This window comes from Schistocerca serialis, chromosome 6 (assembly GCF_023864345.2).
Source record: "Schistocerca serialis cubense isolate TAMUIC-IGC-003099 chromosome 6, iqSchSeri2.2, whole genome shotgun sequence".
In the NCBI taxonomy this organism is placed as follows: Eukaryota; Metazoa; Arthropoda; class Insecta; order Orthoptera; family Acrididae; genus Schistocerca; species Schistocerca serialis.
Genome location: NC_064643.1, coordinates 649300992 through 649320569, shown reverse-complemented (window position 1 = coordinate 649320569; position 19578 = coordinate 649300992). Strand labels below are relative to the sequence as shown.

At 42.3% G+C, this 19578-nt stretch overlaps 1 protein-coding gene across 2 annotated transcripts in view; it reads right to left on the bottom strand.

Moving 5' to 3' along the window:
- Positions 1 to 19578, bottom strand: part of LOC126484574 (leucine--tRNA ligase, mitochondrial) — a 146326-nt gene that overhangs the window by 57113 nt on the left and 69635 nt on the right. For both annotated transcript variants that reach the window (XM_050108134.1, XM_050108135.1), the window contains exon 7: positions 1292 to 1465. In XM_050108134.1, the coding sequence (XP_049964091.1) occupies positions 1292 to 1465 (174 nt within the window). The remainder of the gene's footprint in view (positions 1 to 1291; positions 1466 to 19578) is intronic.

Sequence of the window (19578 nt, the reverse complement as noted above, 5' to 3'; positions counted from 1 at the left end):
AATGCAACAATTGACTGCCAGTGATATTTGAGCAGACACTCAAGGGACCATTTTTAATTCCATGTAAACATCATCTTCACAAAAATACTTCCAAGAACAGCTTGAGCAGTGCCCTGCTAGCAAGAGGGATACATAATACCATGTGGTTTTCAATGCCATTGGCACAATTACATCAATATGACTTGCCAGTCCACATTCCCATTTTCTCAACCTCTGTACCATGCAACGTGATTAGTAGATGTACATGAGTGGTGGTACCTTCCGTACCATACAACAATGAGGAAGGAAATGCTCACCAGTTGTTTTTGTTGTTCAATACTAAGCTGTCGCGTGGCATGGGTATTTGTTATTACAATTCACATTAGCCAAAGGGCGTCATTGCCATCAACATGGTGTTGTGCATGGCTGCTGACTGGTACGGGTGGTTTTTCCTCAGACTGGTGTACTTATAGTACAGCGTGAACACAGTGTCTTATGGAAATTCCAGTGCTGCAGAACCTTGGAGAGTCCCTTGTGATGGGCATCCACTGTATGCCCACTAACAAATGCTTCGGCATTGCGCACCTTGCTCTTTTTGTGCCTGATTGTCATGCAGATGTCCATTACAATATCCCAGTCACACCACATGCTGTGTCCATCTCTTTTTTCAACACAACAGCTATTTATAATTCAATTGGTCATGAGAATACTCATATGTTGTAAACTTTTCCAATTTCTTTCCTTGTTATTCCTCCTCATTCTACCCATTTTCATTTACATCTGTTACATTATAGTTTAAAGTCATTTATGCTCAGAACTTCCCTTTCTGGAAATTTTCATACTATTTGTAACTGAAATACCAAAGGCTTGTATACTGAGTGCCAAAGTGTATGTAGTATTTATATACTTACTGTCATACATCATAAAGCTTATCTGTATGTAGTTTGTAATCAGCAGTGATATCATTTAACCATACACACAAACTTCAAAGAAGTTTCTTTTAAATGCTTGAGTCCATTTCAAATCTCCCTTATACAACTAGAGATAATATCAGGCATGTAACAACAATAATTTGCACTATAACAGAAAATATACCTTAAAGTTTACTGTGGTTTGAAATAAATTCTCTGTCTTCACTACATACTGGTGAATGCAATACTTTTTCATGAGATACTTAGGATGTTCTGCATCAATTCAATACCTACTTAAAACATTTGTATCCTGCTTGAAAAATGCAACAGCCTTGTTTTTGTACAAGTCAATGGAAACTACAAAATTGTTGAGTCTAACAATACACAGACAATGTACTTACCAGATAAGTCCACTTCTGATTCTGGAATGTATTTTCCTGTTGCTTTCACTCTGTAACTTCGCCCCATCACCATACCTTGCACAATGAGTCTTGCAAATGGCTCCTTGTGTGGTACAAGTTTTATAGAATGCAAGAAATGATTCATAAATCGAGCATAATACAAGTGTAGTGTAGCTGTAATAATACAAAAGTAATGAATAAAACATTCATAGATTATATTCTGAAGGATTTGTCACTAAATAAGAACACAGTGTTACAAATACATGAGATGCCAATGTATACTGCGAATTAATTTAACTACAGCTTAATCACAGCTTATATAATAAACTAAGGGCAGACATGCTCATCAAGATTTTTTTAAACGAGAGAGAGAGAGAGAGAGAGAGAGAGAGAGAGAGAGAGAGAGAGAGAGAGAGAGAGAGAGAGAGAGAGGGAGGGAGGGAGGGAGGGGGAGGAGGGGGAGGAGGGAGGGAGGGGTGGAGAGATAGGAGGGGGTGGGGGGGGGGGAAGTTAGCCATTTCTACAGTTCTGTTTGCACAATCCATCAAAATAGTATGTTTGAAATGTTACACAAACATACAGGAAGATATGAACATGCACACACTCAAGAAATGCTAATTCCAGACAGTAAAACACTGGTACATACAGAAAAAGTGAAAGACTGTTAGGAATATTTCAATAAGACCCATGACTTAACCATCATCTTCACAGTGGAATGATGGATTAAGTGCTATACTGTAAACCAGGGCTGGTTACGGCACACCAAACTTCACGCGTGCAACGTGTCAGCTGATGGATTCAAACCACCTCATCTCTCAAATATATGGATTTGCCTCAACTCAGCGCCTCAATGAACAGCGCTACCCGGTCGATGGAGAATGTGGAAGCACTAGTTGTTGGTTGAAGGTTGATATGGGGGAGGGGACCAAACAGGGTCATAGGTCCCATCTGATTAGGGGAGGATGGGGAAGGAAGTTGGTTGTACCCTTTCAAAGAAACCATCCTGGCATTTGCCTAGAACAATTTAGGGAAATCACGGAAAACCTAAATCAGGATGGCTGGATGCAGGTTTGAACTGTCATCCTCTTGAATGCAGGTCAGGTGTGCTAACCACTGTGCCCCTTTGCTCAGTAACACTGGTTGTTGTACAATGTTTTAAAATAATAAAATGCATCACAACAAAAGATGCAATTCTGATAGTCCATATTTCCCCCTTTTTTTCTTTTTCTTTAAAAGTAGTTCAGAATCAGAATGTAACCATATGTAAAAATTAATTTGCAATTTGAATATAAAATGACTTGTTCCACATAATTACAATCTATCATGTAAAATGATCCATGGATCCATGGAATATGTAACTAACTGAGATTTAATTGTGCATGGAACTCCAGGCTCAGTTATTATAGGGGCATAATTAGATTCTGGATGAAAGGGAGGGGATACAGCACACTGTTGGCTTGGAAAAATTCGAGCAGCCCCGAGAGAACTGCTTTCAGAAATGAATGAACTATAGAATGTGCTTTTGGCACACAACCATTTTGCTTTTTCACTCTCCACAAACCCCTCCCCATCGTTCTGCACTGAAACTGGTTTTCATAATTGAGTACCACCCATGTGACCACATTAGACAATATTTTGCCATCTGGGCTAGTGACAGAAGTTCAAGCAAATTTTTTTAAGAAATGCAACCACTGTAATTTGGGCAATAATTCTGTTGACTGATGTGATTTTTGGATGACACAGGTAAATCTAAGTCTATTTTGATGCACTGATTTCCATTTCATGTTATATACAGATATATTTACCACTCTGCTGCCTTGTGAAATACTGAAATATTGCAACCCAAAGTTTTACCAGTCTCCAAATAAGGACTCCAGTGCTAACATTAAACTGCTACAGGCAGGTAATTAGACTATTATAGTAGGGTGTACATGTTTTTAGCTGTCCGTAATGCTGGTGGACAAATCAAAATCGTCTTTCTTCTTCTTCTTTCTTTCTTTTTACAAACTTATTGATAATTAAAAACTATCATGACAGCACACAGCACAAAAACAATGAATGCCAGCACTTATTACATTTAATTCAAGCACAAGTAAGAACTGAACTGTTGTTCGATGGGCTTATTGATTACCAATGATGCATATTCTGTTTTCATTGCAGGATTGAAAATCAAAATATCTTTCAATTTCAGTACAGGGCAACTAGGTCACATGTAATTTCATTCGGGTTGTAGGGCAGGATGGTCCGGAACCTCCCTCCCTCCCTTCCCGACTATATCCTCGTCTACAGTAATGTCGACATATTGTCTTGGGCTGCTCGATCTCAATCATTAGATATGTCTCCAATCGAGCACATATGGGACATCATCAGAAGATAATTCCATTGTCATTCACAAACAGCATTACCTGTTCCTGTATTGGAACGGGTGAAGGACAACAGACAAAGGAACTCCATCCCAAAACTGACACCAGGTACCTGTACAACACAATGTATGCATGTTTGCATGCTTGCATTCAACAGTCTGGCAGTTACACTGGTTATTAATGTACCAGCATTTTACATTTTTAATGGGTTATCTTGTGCTTACATTATAACCTGTGATCTCGCAATGTTAATCACTTAAATATGTTGTTACATTCCAGCCTGGATTTTCCATTGTTTGATTTTTACCTGCACAAATTTATTCCTGAAATTTTATTACTCTACATTATTCTTTTTTTGTGTTGTGATGTTTTTTTCTGTCAGTGTATTTTACATAGCATGTTATGCAAATTATTGTCTGCTGAAACAGCAGAGTTTATTATTAGTGGACTCTGTGTTATGTTAGGAATGCTACAGTACATCAATGCAGTGTATTTACTAGTAAGAAGTGTAGTGTTTAGTGTAATGCTTGAAAGTGAAGACTTATGATGTACTTATTCTCCTGATTTACAGAAAGCTATCATATATTTTGTTGAGGGCACCTGACGATCATTATGGGTGTAATGTGCCTCACATAAATCAGTGGCAGAGCTGGAATGACTTAATTATTCCAAAAGTTATTTAGTAAGACTCGTACAATATTTACATGCCTCAGGTGTAGTAAGTCTTATTTTCTTTTTTACTTGTTGATAAATGAACAGGATAAAGTTAAAAAAGATTAAGTATTTAGGTAATATGTGGAATGCTGTCAAGTGTTCATCTGTTTTTGTGCCACAGCAGAAGGTCTAGAGTAAAACAGACTAGGTAGTTATGCAGCATAGCCTAGGCCTAAAGTTAACCAAAAACTGAACTGAAAAAAAGGCCTGGAGTTTATTTTAAAGTTGTAGATTGAAATTTATGATTTTATTTATTTTTATTACTTACCTGAGATTCTATGGCCTTATTACATATTTGTTTATTGGTCAGTTAATGATGAACTATGTCATGAACAAAGTGAGCAGCAACTTTAGTTGTCAATCAGCTATGTTTTGAGCTTTTGATTGGCAGGAAAGAATCTACAGCTAACATTCAACTGAATTTATGTAAGAATAGTATGTCACCACAAGACATAGTCTGTTACAAACAGACAACAAAACCCTAAGAGCATGACACGCCGATGACTTCCCTTTTGCTAGTATCTCTGTGAGTTTTTAACTGACAGTTGATACTGATACCAAAAACTCTGTGCTTCTTACACACACTATAGATTCATCATCTATGCTTAATGCAACAGTTGTTTTCCCTCTTTATGCTGGAGAGCATACTGTTTGTTTTCTTTTCTTTCAATGTTGATTTCTTGTACATGTTGGTCAGTCAAACACCCTGTGGGTTTTCTTTTGCTTTCTCTAATAGGAGCTCTAGTGTTTTATCAGCGTCTATGATGTAACTGTCATTAGCGAATAGAATTCTTTCTCCATGTCTTATACTATCTGGAAAATCATTGATATATAGGGTGCATCACCTAAAACGTGCACCAAAAATATTGCGGAACTGGAAAGTGCTATTGATGTGTGGTTTTCACAGAATGGATTGGTTGTCAGTGGGCTCATATTTTTAACCAGTAAAGAGATTGTAACAATATTTAAAAGTGTCCTTTTGTGCAAAAATACACTTTTTAAATGGAACAGTGCCTATTGACATTAACAAACTAAAAATAGAGTAAATGAGAATGTAAGTGGTGTTTGTTGCAGGAGTCTAGAGTGAGTCTTTTGTGAGATATTGTATTGTGAAAAGTTTCTGCACCAACACTTGTTTGTGCCATTCAACCAGCATAGTTGCTAGGTATGTTATGTCTTCTTACAGTGTGCTTGCTTGTTCTTTGAGTGCATTGCGATTGCGATTGCTATTCAGTCAGCATGTGATAGTCTGTGTAGTAGGTCGTGAGTGGACAATGAGATTTACCAGTGCAGAAAAAGTTGATATGCTCATTGTATATGGAGAGTGTAGAAAGAATGCAGCTTGTTCTTTTATGGTGTTTGCAGCAAGATATCCCAACCGACATCAACCATCTTGGCAATTATTTATTACCCCCTACAACCAGTTATGTGAAAGTGACAATGTAAGACCTAGACAATGTTCTTGTTGCTGTTGCAGTTGATATACATGTTGGCTCCCGTGCAGTCGCATGAGGAAGTGGCATGAGTCAGGGAAGTCTCCTACATTTCCTCTGTAGACATAGGTTCCATCCCAATCACATCCCTCCATCAAGTGCTTCATGGTAATGGTTATGAGAATTGTGTTAACTTCTGTACATGGGCACTAAGACAGGATACTCCAGATTTGTCATGTATCTTCTTCACTGATGAAGGTCATCCGAAGACCAGTATCAGTTGCAAAGCGATTTAGAAAAGATTGCTGTATGGGGTGGCAGTTGACGCTAAATAACAAAAAGTGTGAGGTGATCCACATGAGTTCCAAATAAAATCCGTTGGAATTCGATTACTTGATAAATAGTACAATTCTCAAGGCTGTCGATTCAACTAAGTACCTGGGTGTAAAAATTACGAACAACTTCAGTTGGAAAGACCACATAGATAATATTGTGGGGAAGGCGAGCCAAAGGTTGCGTTTCATTGGCAGGACACTTAGAAGATGCAAAAGTCCACTAAAGAGACAGCTTACACTACACTCGTTCGTCCTCTGTTAGAATATTGCTGTGCGGTGTGGGACCCTTACCAGGTGGGATTGACGGAGGACATCGAAAGGGTGCAAAAAAATGGCAGCTCGTTTTGTATTATCACGTAACAGGGGAGAAAGTGTGGCAGATATGATACGCGAGTTGGGATGGAAGTCATTAAAGCAATGACGTTTTTCGTCGCGGCGAGATCTATTTACGAAATTTCAGTCACCAACTTTCTCTTCCGAATGCGGAAATATTTTGTTGAGCCCAACCTACATAGGTAGGAATGATCATCAAAATAAAATAAGAGAAATCAGAGCTCAAACAGAAAGGTTTGGGTGCTCGCTTTTCCCGCACACTGTTCGGGAGTGGTACGGTAGGGAGAGAGTATGATTGTGGTTCGATGAACCCTCTGCCAAGCACTTAAATGTGAATTGCAGAGTAATCATGTAGATGTATATGTAGATGAAGCCATTTACCAACCATGGCCAAGTAAACTGCCGAAACATTCGCTATTGTTCTGCTGACAGTCCCTGTTGGCTTCATCATGTAGCCCATCAGTGGCCATGTAGAGGAAACAGGTGGTGTGGGATAGTGAACCATCAGCTCATAGGCCGATTTGTCATAGACAGAACACTGAACATGCACAAATATCGTAGCCTCCTAACATACTATCTTACATGGATGCCACAAGACATTCCCCTGCAGACTACGATGAACAATATGACGGCTATCCAGCCCAGAGTGTACGAAATACTATAGAATGTCTTCATGAATTGTTTCCAAATCATTGGATTGGACACAGAGTACCTGTACTTTGGCTAGTTTGTTCCCCAGATTTGACATCTGTAGACTTTTCTGCAGGGGAAGTTGGAAGGTGCTGACTGCAAGGACATACCAACTACATCCGATGATATGCAGCGACATATTATTGAAGCCTGCTCAGACATCTCTGTTGAAAAGTTAGCACATGTGCAGCTATCGTTCCACACCAGGCTGGAAACTTGTATTGCTGCTGCCGGTAGTCATTTGAACACAATCTATGATGGTCGATTGTCTTGTTACTGCTCCGAATCCACATAACTGGTGTGTCCACTTGCGTTGTTCTTTGGTGCGTAGAGCCACAGGTATTGCACAAGTGTTTGTGTGGGAACGTTTCAAAATATGATATCTTGTAAATGACTCGCACTAGAATCCTGCAACCAACACCACTGTCATTCTAATTTATGATACTTTTAGTTTGTTAATGCAAACTGCCATTGTTCCTTGTAAAAAAGTGCAAGTTTAACAAATAATACACTTTCTAAGTATTATCAGAATCTGTTGATTGGATAGCAATATGAGCCCCTAGCTACCATTCCATTTGGTGAAAACCGCACGTCAATAGCACTTCCCATTCCCACAATACTTGCAGTGCACATTTTATACTAAGAACAGAACTGGACCCACTAAACTACCACAAGGAGCAGCTATGTTTGTGTGTTTATTGTGGGATAGTTGTGTCACTAAAAATTTATCACCAGAAAATGTGTGAACTCTCTCTACCTTTTGCATCTTGTTTTCCAGGTAAAACTGGAACCACTTATTCACTATTCCTCTTACACCTAGTGTTTGTAGCTCGTTTTGCATTATTTTATGGTCAACAGTGTCAAAAGTCTTGACATGACCAAGAATATGCCTGGAACACATTCATCCTTGTCAACAGCTTCAAGTACACTTCTGTAACCTCCGTAATGGCTGATATTGTACAAGGCGTAAATGATAGTACACATATTAGGTTATTTTTTAATGATCTCCGTACCAGTTTCGGCACTTGCTGCTTCATAGGATGAACTTGAATATAACCTCCTGGTAAAAATCTTTTCTTTGCTTGTTCAGCCATGTTGCTGCAAAGTGTTTCACCTCCTTGTTTGAAGCAAATTGTCGGCCTCCTAGGTGCTCCTTCAAGTGAGGAAAATGGTCAAAGTTACTTGGAGGAAGATTGAGGCTGTAGGGAGGGTGGTCGATGATATCCCAGTGAACCAGTGTGGTAGTGATCTTGGATGTACAGGGTCTCATGGTGCATGAACGAAGATGATGTTCTTGGTGAGAAGTCCTAGCTACTTGTATTTCTTCCCGATTGCTCTTTGCAATCGTGTCAAGGTCTCGGAGTACCAGTCAGCAGTCGCTGTCTTCATCTTTCCAAAAATCCCAAGAGTATGACACTCGCACTGTCCTCAAACACTGTGGCCATCACCTCCCTGCAAATGGCATTGTCTTAAACTTTTGTCTTTGGAGAGAAGGGGTGTTTCCACTCCACCACAACTGCTTGCTGCAGGGGATGGAGTGGTGGATCCACATTTTGTTGCCTGTGACAATCTGCTGAAGAAAACTTTTCCCTTCCAAAGAGAGCCATTGCAAAAGTTGCCAATTTGCTCCCATGAGCTTCTCCTGGTGTTAGTTGGTCAGAGTTCATGGAACCCATTGGGAACAAACTTTCCGATACTGCAGAGTATTGTGAACAATGTGACGAATGCTTCTGAATGACACTCCTAATTCTACTGTCATATGCTTTAGCACTATCCTGCTGTTGTCCCGAATCAGCACTTCCAAGCAAGCTGTAGATCTGTTGACACAGAGCTGGGTCAGCCATTGCGATCCTTATCTGTGAGATTTTCTCTACTGACTGCAAACTTTCGACACCATTCTGCAACATGCTGATGAGATATTACCATTGCTCTGTAAGCCTCTACTAGCTGCCAATGAATTTCAACTACGATTACTTGTTTTGCCCATATAAATCAAATAACTGAGTGGATTTCTTCCAAACAATTTGACATTTCTGTTTACTTACAACTAGCACGTAGAAGGCGTGTGGCTGAAACAACTATGCACAGTTGCCAACCACATGTATCAAGATTACAGCAGATTACTAATTCCTCTATAACAGACTAAACTCCAGGAACATCAGCCTTGTAACTTCAGTTTCTGATCACCCCTCATACTTGTACAAATGCATATTGCATGTATGCTTGCACATTTTTAGCATTTGGGGAATAAATGCGTACTTCAAAGATATCATCAATATAAATGCATGAACTTAGACATTTAGAACGCACAATATATAATTTTTTTTAACCCAGTGCATGTATTGCAACAAGTTGCATAACAGCATCTTTTACATTAGAATTATGCTGAAAATGCAGAACACAAGTAATCTCACTAATTCTGTTAGCCTGTCAACTTCATAATGAGCTCAAGTGCCCCAGTTTGGCTTGGTAGATGTATGCAGAAGTCAATATACTTAATGCCAACAAATATAAATAAAAAAAGAATTCTATTGTTGATGAGTCATGCTGTCCCCTAATATGTTGAAGGCCAGGAACGAAAGTAAAGTATTTATCCTACCCTAATGCATGTTATATGTTTCACCCATGTGCTACATCATGTAGCTGAAACAGTATGTCTAAATTGACAACATGAATACACTGATGTACACACAAAATACAAAGGTTTGATAATTCTGACAACTAACAAAGTCATCTCTGTTGCCGCAATTAGAGGTTTACTGTCAGATTTAGTTCTCCACCATAGCCTATGTTAACCAGATGGGGATTGGGATGGGGTGGTGGGCAGAGTAGCTGGATAAATGATGCCATTTTTTACTATGATAATTTCAATGAAGTTAAGTCAGTAAGAAACTATAAATTCCTTCAAATTTATTATAGTTAAAACCTGTTTGCTTCACTCTATTGAAAAGCCTTATGATACTGCACCCAATACTTTTTTGGGTCATAGATACTTCCGAAGCCATGAATGCAGCTTGTAGAAGTGGCACTGAAGTAAACACATTTTAAGAAAAAGCAGATTTACATCAAATCACATTTTGTGCATTTGCCTGCGGAAATAACAAAGCTGAAGCTACAGCTAACAGGAGGAATCTTTGACGATTACTGAAGAGGTTGAAAAAATCTTTGCAGTCATACTATGGAGAAATGGTTGTTGCAGCAAGAGTTATCACATTAAATTGTGATTTTGCATTTACGAAGTTATCGAAAAGTATTTTGTGACAAAAATATAAAAGGTTTTCAACTTTGTCTGACTTTATCAAAATGTCTTAACTTAAGTAAACACCTAGCACTCCTTACGACATCAAAAGGTAATTCCCTATCTAAGTACATTTTCTATGTATAAAATCACTATCAAGAACCAAGTCCCATATACTGTTCCTGCACCGCTGCCTCACTCATGGAATTTCCCCATACAGTCTTACTGTCAAGTTACTCATCTCCGACTGCAAACCCCTCCTTCCGCGATGATCTCCTTTTGGTCACATTCTACCAGTCCTTAACCCTCACCAACATAGTAACCCTCACCGACATGTAAATCAGACTCAAACCTCCTTGCACTACCTCCTCTCCAGCCATAAAATTCTCCTGCTCTGCACCTCGAAAAACTCTCCAACCTGTTCACCTTCTACTGCCACCTTGGACTATCACTATGCACCACCTCTACAACAGTCTCTAAACCTCACCTACATCCCCTCATAACTGACAAACCCTGCCTCACAGTCCTACTACATCTACTCCATCCTCACAAACTCCCACCACAAGAGAGAATACAGAACCTATGTAGATTCAAAATGTAGTCATGAAGTTTCCTCCAAAGGCCTTAGTCCTACAGAAGTATCAGTCCTTTCCAACAACATTACCTTTTGCCCCACTCTTAAATTCAATCATGCTTGACTTTTTAAGGACGTTCTCTCTCCTTCGCCTAGTCCCTACAATGGAAACACTTTTTGCCACCAACCCTACTGATCAGACTCAACCAAATACCAATGTTGAACTCTGCCTGCCTTAGTTCATTCTTCCACCCAACTGTGATCCATTCCCACATCCTGATAATTTTCTAGAATTTCTTAACCTCGAAACTTGCCTCACCATCATTCCCCAAATCCCTTAACACGCAACCAAACCTTACTTCTGCAGAGAACTGCAATCCAGCACCTAAAATCTGATCCCAACCTCATAGTCCTACCTGCTCAAAAAGGCTCCATCACTGTTGTTTTGAACCACAAGGATTACCTTGCAGAAAGACTGCCAGCTGTCTGATTCACCCACCTACAAAACCTGGCATTGTCCCCATTCCAGAAATCCAGTACGGTCTCCTGTCTCTCCTCAAATCTTTAGGCCCATCCCAGAACCTCTCCCCAGAGTTCATATCTCTCCTCACCCCTAGCACTCCCTGCACTCCTACCTTCTATATGCTTCCTAAATTCCATAAACCCAACTAACCAGGACGTTCCATTGAGGCCGGTTACTGTGCCCCCACAGAGAGAATCTCCACTCTCACAGACCAACACCTTCAGCCTAATACCCACAAGCTATCCTCCTATATAACAGATATCAACCATTTCCTCTACTGACTCTCCACACTTTCTGTTCCTTTACCACACAATGAGCTGCTTGTCACTACTGATGCCACCTTCCTTTACACTAACATCTCTAATGCCCATGGCCTTGCCACTTTTCACAACACATGGCACGTTCCAGACCTACAACCTCCTTCCTAGTCACATGATCAACTATATCCTCACCCAAAATTGCTTCTCCTTTGAAGGCATCACATACAAACAAATATGGGGTATGGCGTGAGCACCCGCATGGCACCATCCTCTGCCAACCTATTCATGGGCCATCTTGAATAATCCTTCATAACTACCCAGACTCCCAAATCCCTCAACTGGTTCAGATTCACTGATAACATTTTTATGATATGGATCAAGGGCGAGGACACCCTGTCCACATTCCTCCACAGATGACTCAGTACCACCTAATGACTCAGGACTGGAGCAGCTGAACCACATTCTGCTAGGGTTTCGACTACCTCTCACTGTGCCCTGAAATGAGGAATGACCTACCCACTCTCCTTCACACCCCTCCCACAGTGGTATTCCACTGCTCACTGTACCTACACAATATCATTGTCCATCCCTACTCAACCCCTGCCCTTGCCTCACAGCTCATGTCCCTGTAATAGACTTCGATGCGAGACCTGTCCCATACATCCTCTCACCACCATCTACACTATGCCATCAAAAGTATCCGGACACCTGGCTGAAAATGACTTACAGGTCTGTGACACCATCCATTGGTAATGCTGGAATTCAATATGGTGTTGGTCCACCCTTAGCCTTGATGACAGCTTCCACTCTCACAGGCATACATTCAATCAGGTGCTGGAAGGTTTCTTGGGGAATGTTAGTCCATTCTTCACTGAGTGCTGCACTGAGGAGAGGTATCGATGTCTTTTGGTGAGTCCTGGCACGAAGTTGGCGTTCCAAAACATCCTAAAGGTGTTCTATAGGATTCAGGTCAGGACTCTGTGCAGGCCAGTCCATTACAGGGATGTTACTGTCATGTAACGACTCCACCACAGGCTGTGCATTATGAACAGGTGCTCGATCGTATTGAAAGATGCAGTCACCATTCCCGAATTGCTCGTCAACAGTGGGAAGCAAGAAGGTGCTTAAAACATCAATGTAGGCCTGTCCTGTGATTGTGCCATGCAAAACGACAAGGGATGCAAGTCCCCTCCATGAAAAACACGACCACACCATAACACCACTGCCTTCAAATTTTACTACTGGCACTACACACGCTGGCAGATGAAGTTCACTGGGCATTCGCCATATCCACACCCTGCCATCGAATAGCCACATTGTGTACCGTGATTTGTCACTCCATACAACATTTTTCCACTGTTCAATCGTCCAATGTTTACGCTCCTTACACCAAGCGATTTGTCGTTTGGCATTTACTGGAGTGATATGTGGCTTATGAGCGACCGCTCAACTATGAAATCCAAGTTTTCTCACCTCCTGCCAAACTGCCTTAATACTTGCAGTGGATCCTGATGCAGTTTGGAATTCCTGTGTGATGGTCTGGATAGGTATCTGCCTATTACACATTACGACCTCCAAATGCCGGCGGTCTCTGTCAGTCAACAGATGATGTCAGCCTTATGCTTTTGTGCTGTACATGTCCCTTCATGTTTCCACTTCACTATCACATCAGAAACAGTGGACGTAGGGATGTTTAGGAGTTTGGAAATCTCATGTACAGACGTATGACACAAGTGACACCCAATCACCTGACTACGTTCGAAGTCCTTGAGTTCTGTGGGGCGTTCCATTCTGCTCTCTCATGATGTCTAATGACTACTGAGGTCGCTGATACAGAGTACCTGGCAGTAGGTGGCAGCACAATGCACCTAATATTAAAAGCATATGTTTTTGGGGGTGTTCAGATACTTTTGATCACATAATGTACTCCAGTCTGGTCACAAGCATCACCTATCCCATCAAGGGCAGAGCTACCAGTGAAACAAGTCATGTGATCTAAAAGTTAAGCTGCAGTCTCTGTGCTGTGTTCTACATGGAAATGACAACCAACAAGCAGCCTGTCCACATGAACGGCCGCCAACAAACTGCGGCCAAGAAACAGCTTGACCAAACAACTGCTGAGCACGAATGCTCAACACAATGTTCTTCATTTCAATGACTGCTTCAGGGCCTTTGCCATCTGGATCCTTCCTACCAACGCCATATTTTCTGAGTTGTGCAGGAACTCTCCCTGCAACATATCCTAAGTTCCCATAACCCTCCAGGCCTCAACCTTTGTTAGTCACTGTCCTTCACTCACCTCTCCCCTTCCCTGTTTGTACTTCAGCACCACATGCCTTGATGATGATGATTTGAGGTGAGAGGTGCTCGACATCATGGTCATCAGCTCCCTGACAAAAAGTCAGCATGCTAATCTCATGGGTGGGAGTGAAGGCTGTCCTCACATGTAGAGCAGCATATAATGTATTTAAGTCTGCCTCCCTTCCCCACCAATTGAGGGGTGAGGCCTGACAGTCCACAAAATTTCACCACCCTTGTAACACTGGAATCAGTATCTGTGAGAATGGTGGGCAGATCTCCATTGAGACTGAGGGCTCCCCTAACATCAGTATATAGGACACAAGCTGCCACAGTATGATGAACCGAAAGTGGCATGCCATGAACTTCACAGAGTGGTAGATCCTCCCACCTGAGAAGAAAGCCACGTGTTAAAGGGCTATGTCCGCTATACAGTCTGGTAAGCAGATCAGCACCTTACCACAATGTTGGAGCTGCTGTAAGGAGCTATGGATGAGCTGAAGTAGCTGATCAACAGGATACATTTAGTGAAGTGATTGTAGTGCACTAAGCGAGTCTGAACAGACAAGAAACCTTGTATGGTGATGTCTATGAACCCTCTCCAGTGTCATCAGAATGCCATATAACTCCGCATAGTAATTTGTAAATTGTTCCAGAAGATGCACTTTACAAACCCAATCAGGGAAAGAGCAGAAAAACCGAGGCCATTCTCTTTCTGGGATACAGCTGTATAAACAACAATGAAACTGTGGTACATACTGAGAATGGACGAAAACAAAGTTGTAAAAACATAACCTGGAGTACTGTGTCAAGCTTAAAACCACTTTGGGCCTCTGAAGACATCAAGGCAGCAATGTGTTCCATCCCTGGCAGGTATTTTGATGCCTGATAGATTCAGATCCTTCAGACAGGCTGTAGCACCTATCCCAAATGGCTTGGTCACATGGGGCCGATTCCTGAACAGCCGTTCATAGGTGGGTTGGATCACTAAACAAAATGTCAAATGATTGAGGTGATGCTGAAATTTTCAGTGCCTGTCAAGCCAAAAGGATACGTCGCTGAATCCAGACAGATGGTTCACCAGCCTCTGCACACAGACTTGGGACTGGGCTGCTCCAAAAGGCTCCAGTCAACATCTGAATGCCTTCATGGTGGGCAGCATCTAACTTCTTGAGGTAAGAAGAACAGGCCGATCCACAGACCATGCTGCCATAATCTAAACATGATTGAACAAATGCCCTACAAAACTGCAGGAGGTGGCACCTGTCAGTTTCCCATATTTTTCCGCTAAGGCAGTTCAAAAATATTTATGACCGGAAGCCCTTTCTTTGTAGGTCTTTCAGGTGTGGAGCCAACTTAATTTTGAGTCAAATATAAACCTAAAAAGTGCACAGTTTCTTGAAAACATAAAATATTGTCCCGCACTGTGAGCTCTGGTTGGTTAAAACTTCAACAAACATGGGTAAAATTGACACATGTAGTCTCAGGCGAGAACCGAGAATCAGTTGTCCTGGCCCACATTTTCAGCCTATTAATGATCAGCTGTAGCTGCCTCATTGTCATTATAAGATCAGAGGAGGAGTAGAGCATTTGACAGGGCATCTGACTGTGGAGGAAATGCCATTGATAGCGATGACAAACAATGTGACACTGAGGACACTGCGTTGAACATAGCAGTCAGACAAGGCATTGCCAATGCGATACTGGAAATGACAGTCCTCGAGAAAGAATTGGATAAGAATGGCAGGCGTCCATGTAGTCCCCATTCATGAAGTTGGTGAAGGATCTTGTACCTCCAAGCAGTGTCATATGCACAAACCAAATGGTTCCGGTGTAAGAAGGACTCCTGTATTGCTGTCTCCAGTAGAATTAAGTTGTCAAGAGTGGAATGTTAGCACCTGAAACTGCATTGGGAGTGGCTCAGGTTATCTCGGGATTTGAGCAGCCAGATGAGGTGGGGGTTGACCATGCCTTCAAGAGTCTTCCCAATACAACCGGTATGGGCTACACTCTGGTAACTGTTAGGGGCACTACAGTCCTTGCCTGGTTTCCAGAATGGAATTTATATTGCCTCTGCCCAAGTTGTGAGGCAGTGTCCATCAAACCAGATCTGACTGAAACAAGAGAGGAGCTGTCCTTTGAATTCAGGGCACAGATGACAAACCATGTCATAATGGATCTCATCAGGTCCTGGAGCAGTGTGTCTGGCTGCAGACAAGGCTGATTTCAGTTCCCACTTGGAGAACAGAAGGTTGTAGACTTCCCTATTATGCGAGAAGAAACTGAGCTTCCCCATCTCTGCAGTCCTATGGAACACCTGAGAAGCAGCACAGTGGAAGTGGACCAACTAATGGAAGTCATGAATTCCCTCCAGGAAGCCCTCTTCTGTTCTTTTATTACTCTTCTCACTTGTGCTCTCGCAGATATGAAGGTATGACAGTTTTCTGTAGTTGGACAGTGTGTGAAGTTTGGCAGATCTGTTCATCTGGCCCTGATTGTCAATCAACATTCATCATTCCACCAAGGTACAGGCCATCATCTGAGGTGGTTCGGATCCGGGGATGGATCTGCGACAGCCTGTTGGATCCACACCGGGAAGTGTCACTAGAATGTAAATCTGGAGCCACTTACCAATGAACTGAGTCTGCAATAGCTGGGGAACAAAAATAAACGTCAGTGGCTGAAATGGTAAGAGGGGCAGGAGAGGAGTGGCATCTGTCATCAATGAAAACAACCACTCCACCTTTAGCCCTGTCTCCAATGGTATCATCCTTTCCGTACAGGTGGTAAACCTGTAATGTAGGTGTGTCAATGACTTCAAGATGCGTTTCTTGTAAGCAGATGCAAAACAGTTTCTCCTGGACCAGGAGATGTAATTCTTCCAAATGTGAGTGATATCCATTTAAATTCCACTGCAATACAAAAGTCTCCACAGAAACCATTGTTTAGCGATTGTTCTTTTCTTTCTCCCTCGAGGGTGGTGATTGACCGGGGAGGTCGGGGGGAATGTTAGCCAGTTCCCAGCTCTCCGGTTCCTCCGACTGGAAGTCCATATCCTCCAGGGCATAGTCCCTATCAGAGAGGGAGAGAGCTCGCCGATCTGAAGGCTTAACTACCACTTCCTTGAACTTTGAATTACTTTTCACAGGATGTTTTTCTTGGTTGCCTGGGTTGTGGGGATGGCTTAGTTGGCTTCTGATGGTGGGTAGTGATATGTGGCTTAGGTGATAAGCCCATTGCTGATGGCTTCTGAATGACTTCAGTTTGAAGTGGAGCACTTCCCCCATGGGTACACCAACAAGTGCATGTGCTCATACTTTAATGTGTGGTCTGAGTTTGTGTGGAGGCATCACACTTGACGATTGGCGTCCTAACGACTGATGCAAAAGAAGTAGCGAAAACCAGAGGTTGCACAGCTTTGAAAGCTTTTTTACCTTCACCATAGGCTATGCGTCTCTTGACTTCCAACTCCTGAATTTTCCTTCCTTCGTTGTAAACCTCACACTTTCTGCTCCAGATTGGGTGATCCCCAGACCAGTTTACACATTTTGGAGGAAATGTACAAGAGTTTTTGCCTGATTCATGAGCTGAGTCTCCACAACTGTCACATTTAGCCCTCCCATTACTTCCCATAGGGGGTGGAATGGCCAAAACTTTAACATCTGTAGCATTGTATTTGGTTAGGAACAAACAGGTGAATTTTAAGATGGACATAGCCGGGAAGGATATGTTTAGGGAATTCCGGAGTACTAAACGTTAGAATAAATTTTGCTGATTTTTCCAATTTTCCATTGACTCTCCTCATACAAAACTTCCTGGCAGATTAAAACTGTGTGCCGGACCGAGACTCGAACTTGGGACCTTTGCCTTTCGCGAGTAAGTGGTCTAGAGTACTTGCACGTCAAAGGCAAAGGTCCCGAGTTCGAGTTTCGGTCCGCCACACCGTTTTAATCTGGCAGGAAGTTTCATATCAGCGCACACTCCGCTGCAGAGTGAAAATCTCATTCTCCTCATACAGTTCTGCACTTCCATGATGCCCATATTTTTCCACTCTTCACATAACTCCAGGGGGTCCACCTCCACTATATCGGAGCAGGTAACCACGCCTTTACTAAAGTTAAGGGTGGTATTCAACTTAGCCTCAACTGGGTAGTCACCTCAGGCATTACATCACAGGAACTTAGATACTTGGGTTGAACTAGCAGTTTCAACTAGAAGTATTCCATTACAAAGTCAATTGACACTTTTTAGAAACCCAGCAGTACATTCGGATGCCTTGTGAATATATACAGGGCATTCAAACATAAATGATCTGGAGGCATAATTACAGAAACCAGTATCTGTATGTTATAAGTATTGATCCTAGCTGTTGAGATACTTGTCCCACTGTGACACAAGGCGGTGTATGGCTGTCTCATAAAATTCCCAGAGCTGCAACATTAACCAGTTCCACACGTACAGCTGGACATCATCGTACAAGGTGAATCATTTGCCCCTACGCTGACATTCTTCTTTGACCAAGATGGCCCTCTTCTGATTCACTTCCTGCAGCATGGGACAACAGTGAATGCCCAGTGTTACTCGCAAACCTTGACCACCCTTCGCCAAGCGATCAAATCAAAACAACCATGCAATCTCACCCATGGGGTCATTCTGCTCCAAAGCCTCATACGGCCAACACAGTCGTGGCACTCCCGCAGAAATTCAAATGGGAGTTTCTCGGCCACCCTCCGTACAGTCCAGACTTCTCTCCCTGTGATTATGCCATTTTTGATTTTCTTAAAAAGGCTCTGAGGGGCAAACGATTCACCTTGGGCAATGACATCCAGCTGTACATGCTGAACTGGTAAATACCGTAGCCCCAGGAATTTTATGAGACAGTCTTTCACTGCCTTGTGTCACAGTGAGACAAGGCTCTCAAGGGTTCCCCACTCCCCCCCCCCCCCAACCCCCCCTTTTCTTTGATTACAATGAAAGTGTTATGGCACACTGATGCCCTGTTACTATGATGCTGATACATCTTTTCGGGAAGATTGACCAACTGAGCTCTCTTCGATGAGTGGATGTAGGTACTACCTGACGGTACACTTGTCCTGTCAGGAGTAGTAGTTTGATGAGGCTGTTTTAAAGGGATCCCATGAGATGCTGAGGAAACAACCGTCGACCTGGGCAGAGCCCTGCATGCCTCAGCAAGCCTTATACAACTGGGGGGAGGCAGGTGCCCCATTGGTTAGAGACAGTTTTACCTCAACAGCCATTCACCTCATCAGCACATAGCATACCTTGAGGTTGAGTTTTTTTTTTTTTTTAAATAGATGTGTGTACCTTCCTTGCAATCCAGGTGGTGAAGCCAAGAGTCGTGTTCTCCAAAACACACAACATCCCACCGCTGCACTGCATGGATGGTGGTCCTGAAGCATGTCCAGAGCTTATGGTGACACAGGGCTGGCGGTGCTTACCAGTCTCCAGCTCAGGAACCCCAAGGTCACCAAGCCCCTACTCAGCAAATGAACACTGAGCCCCTGA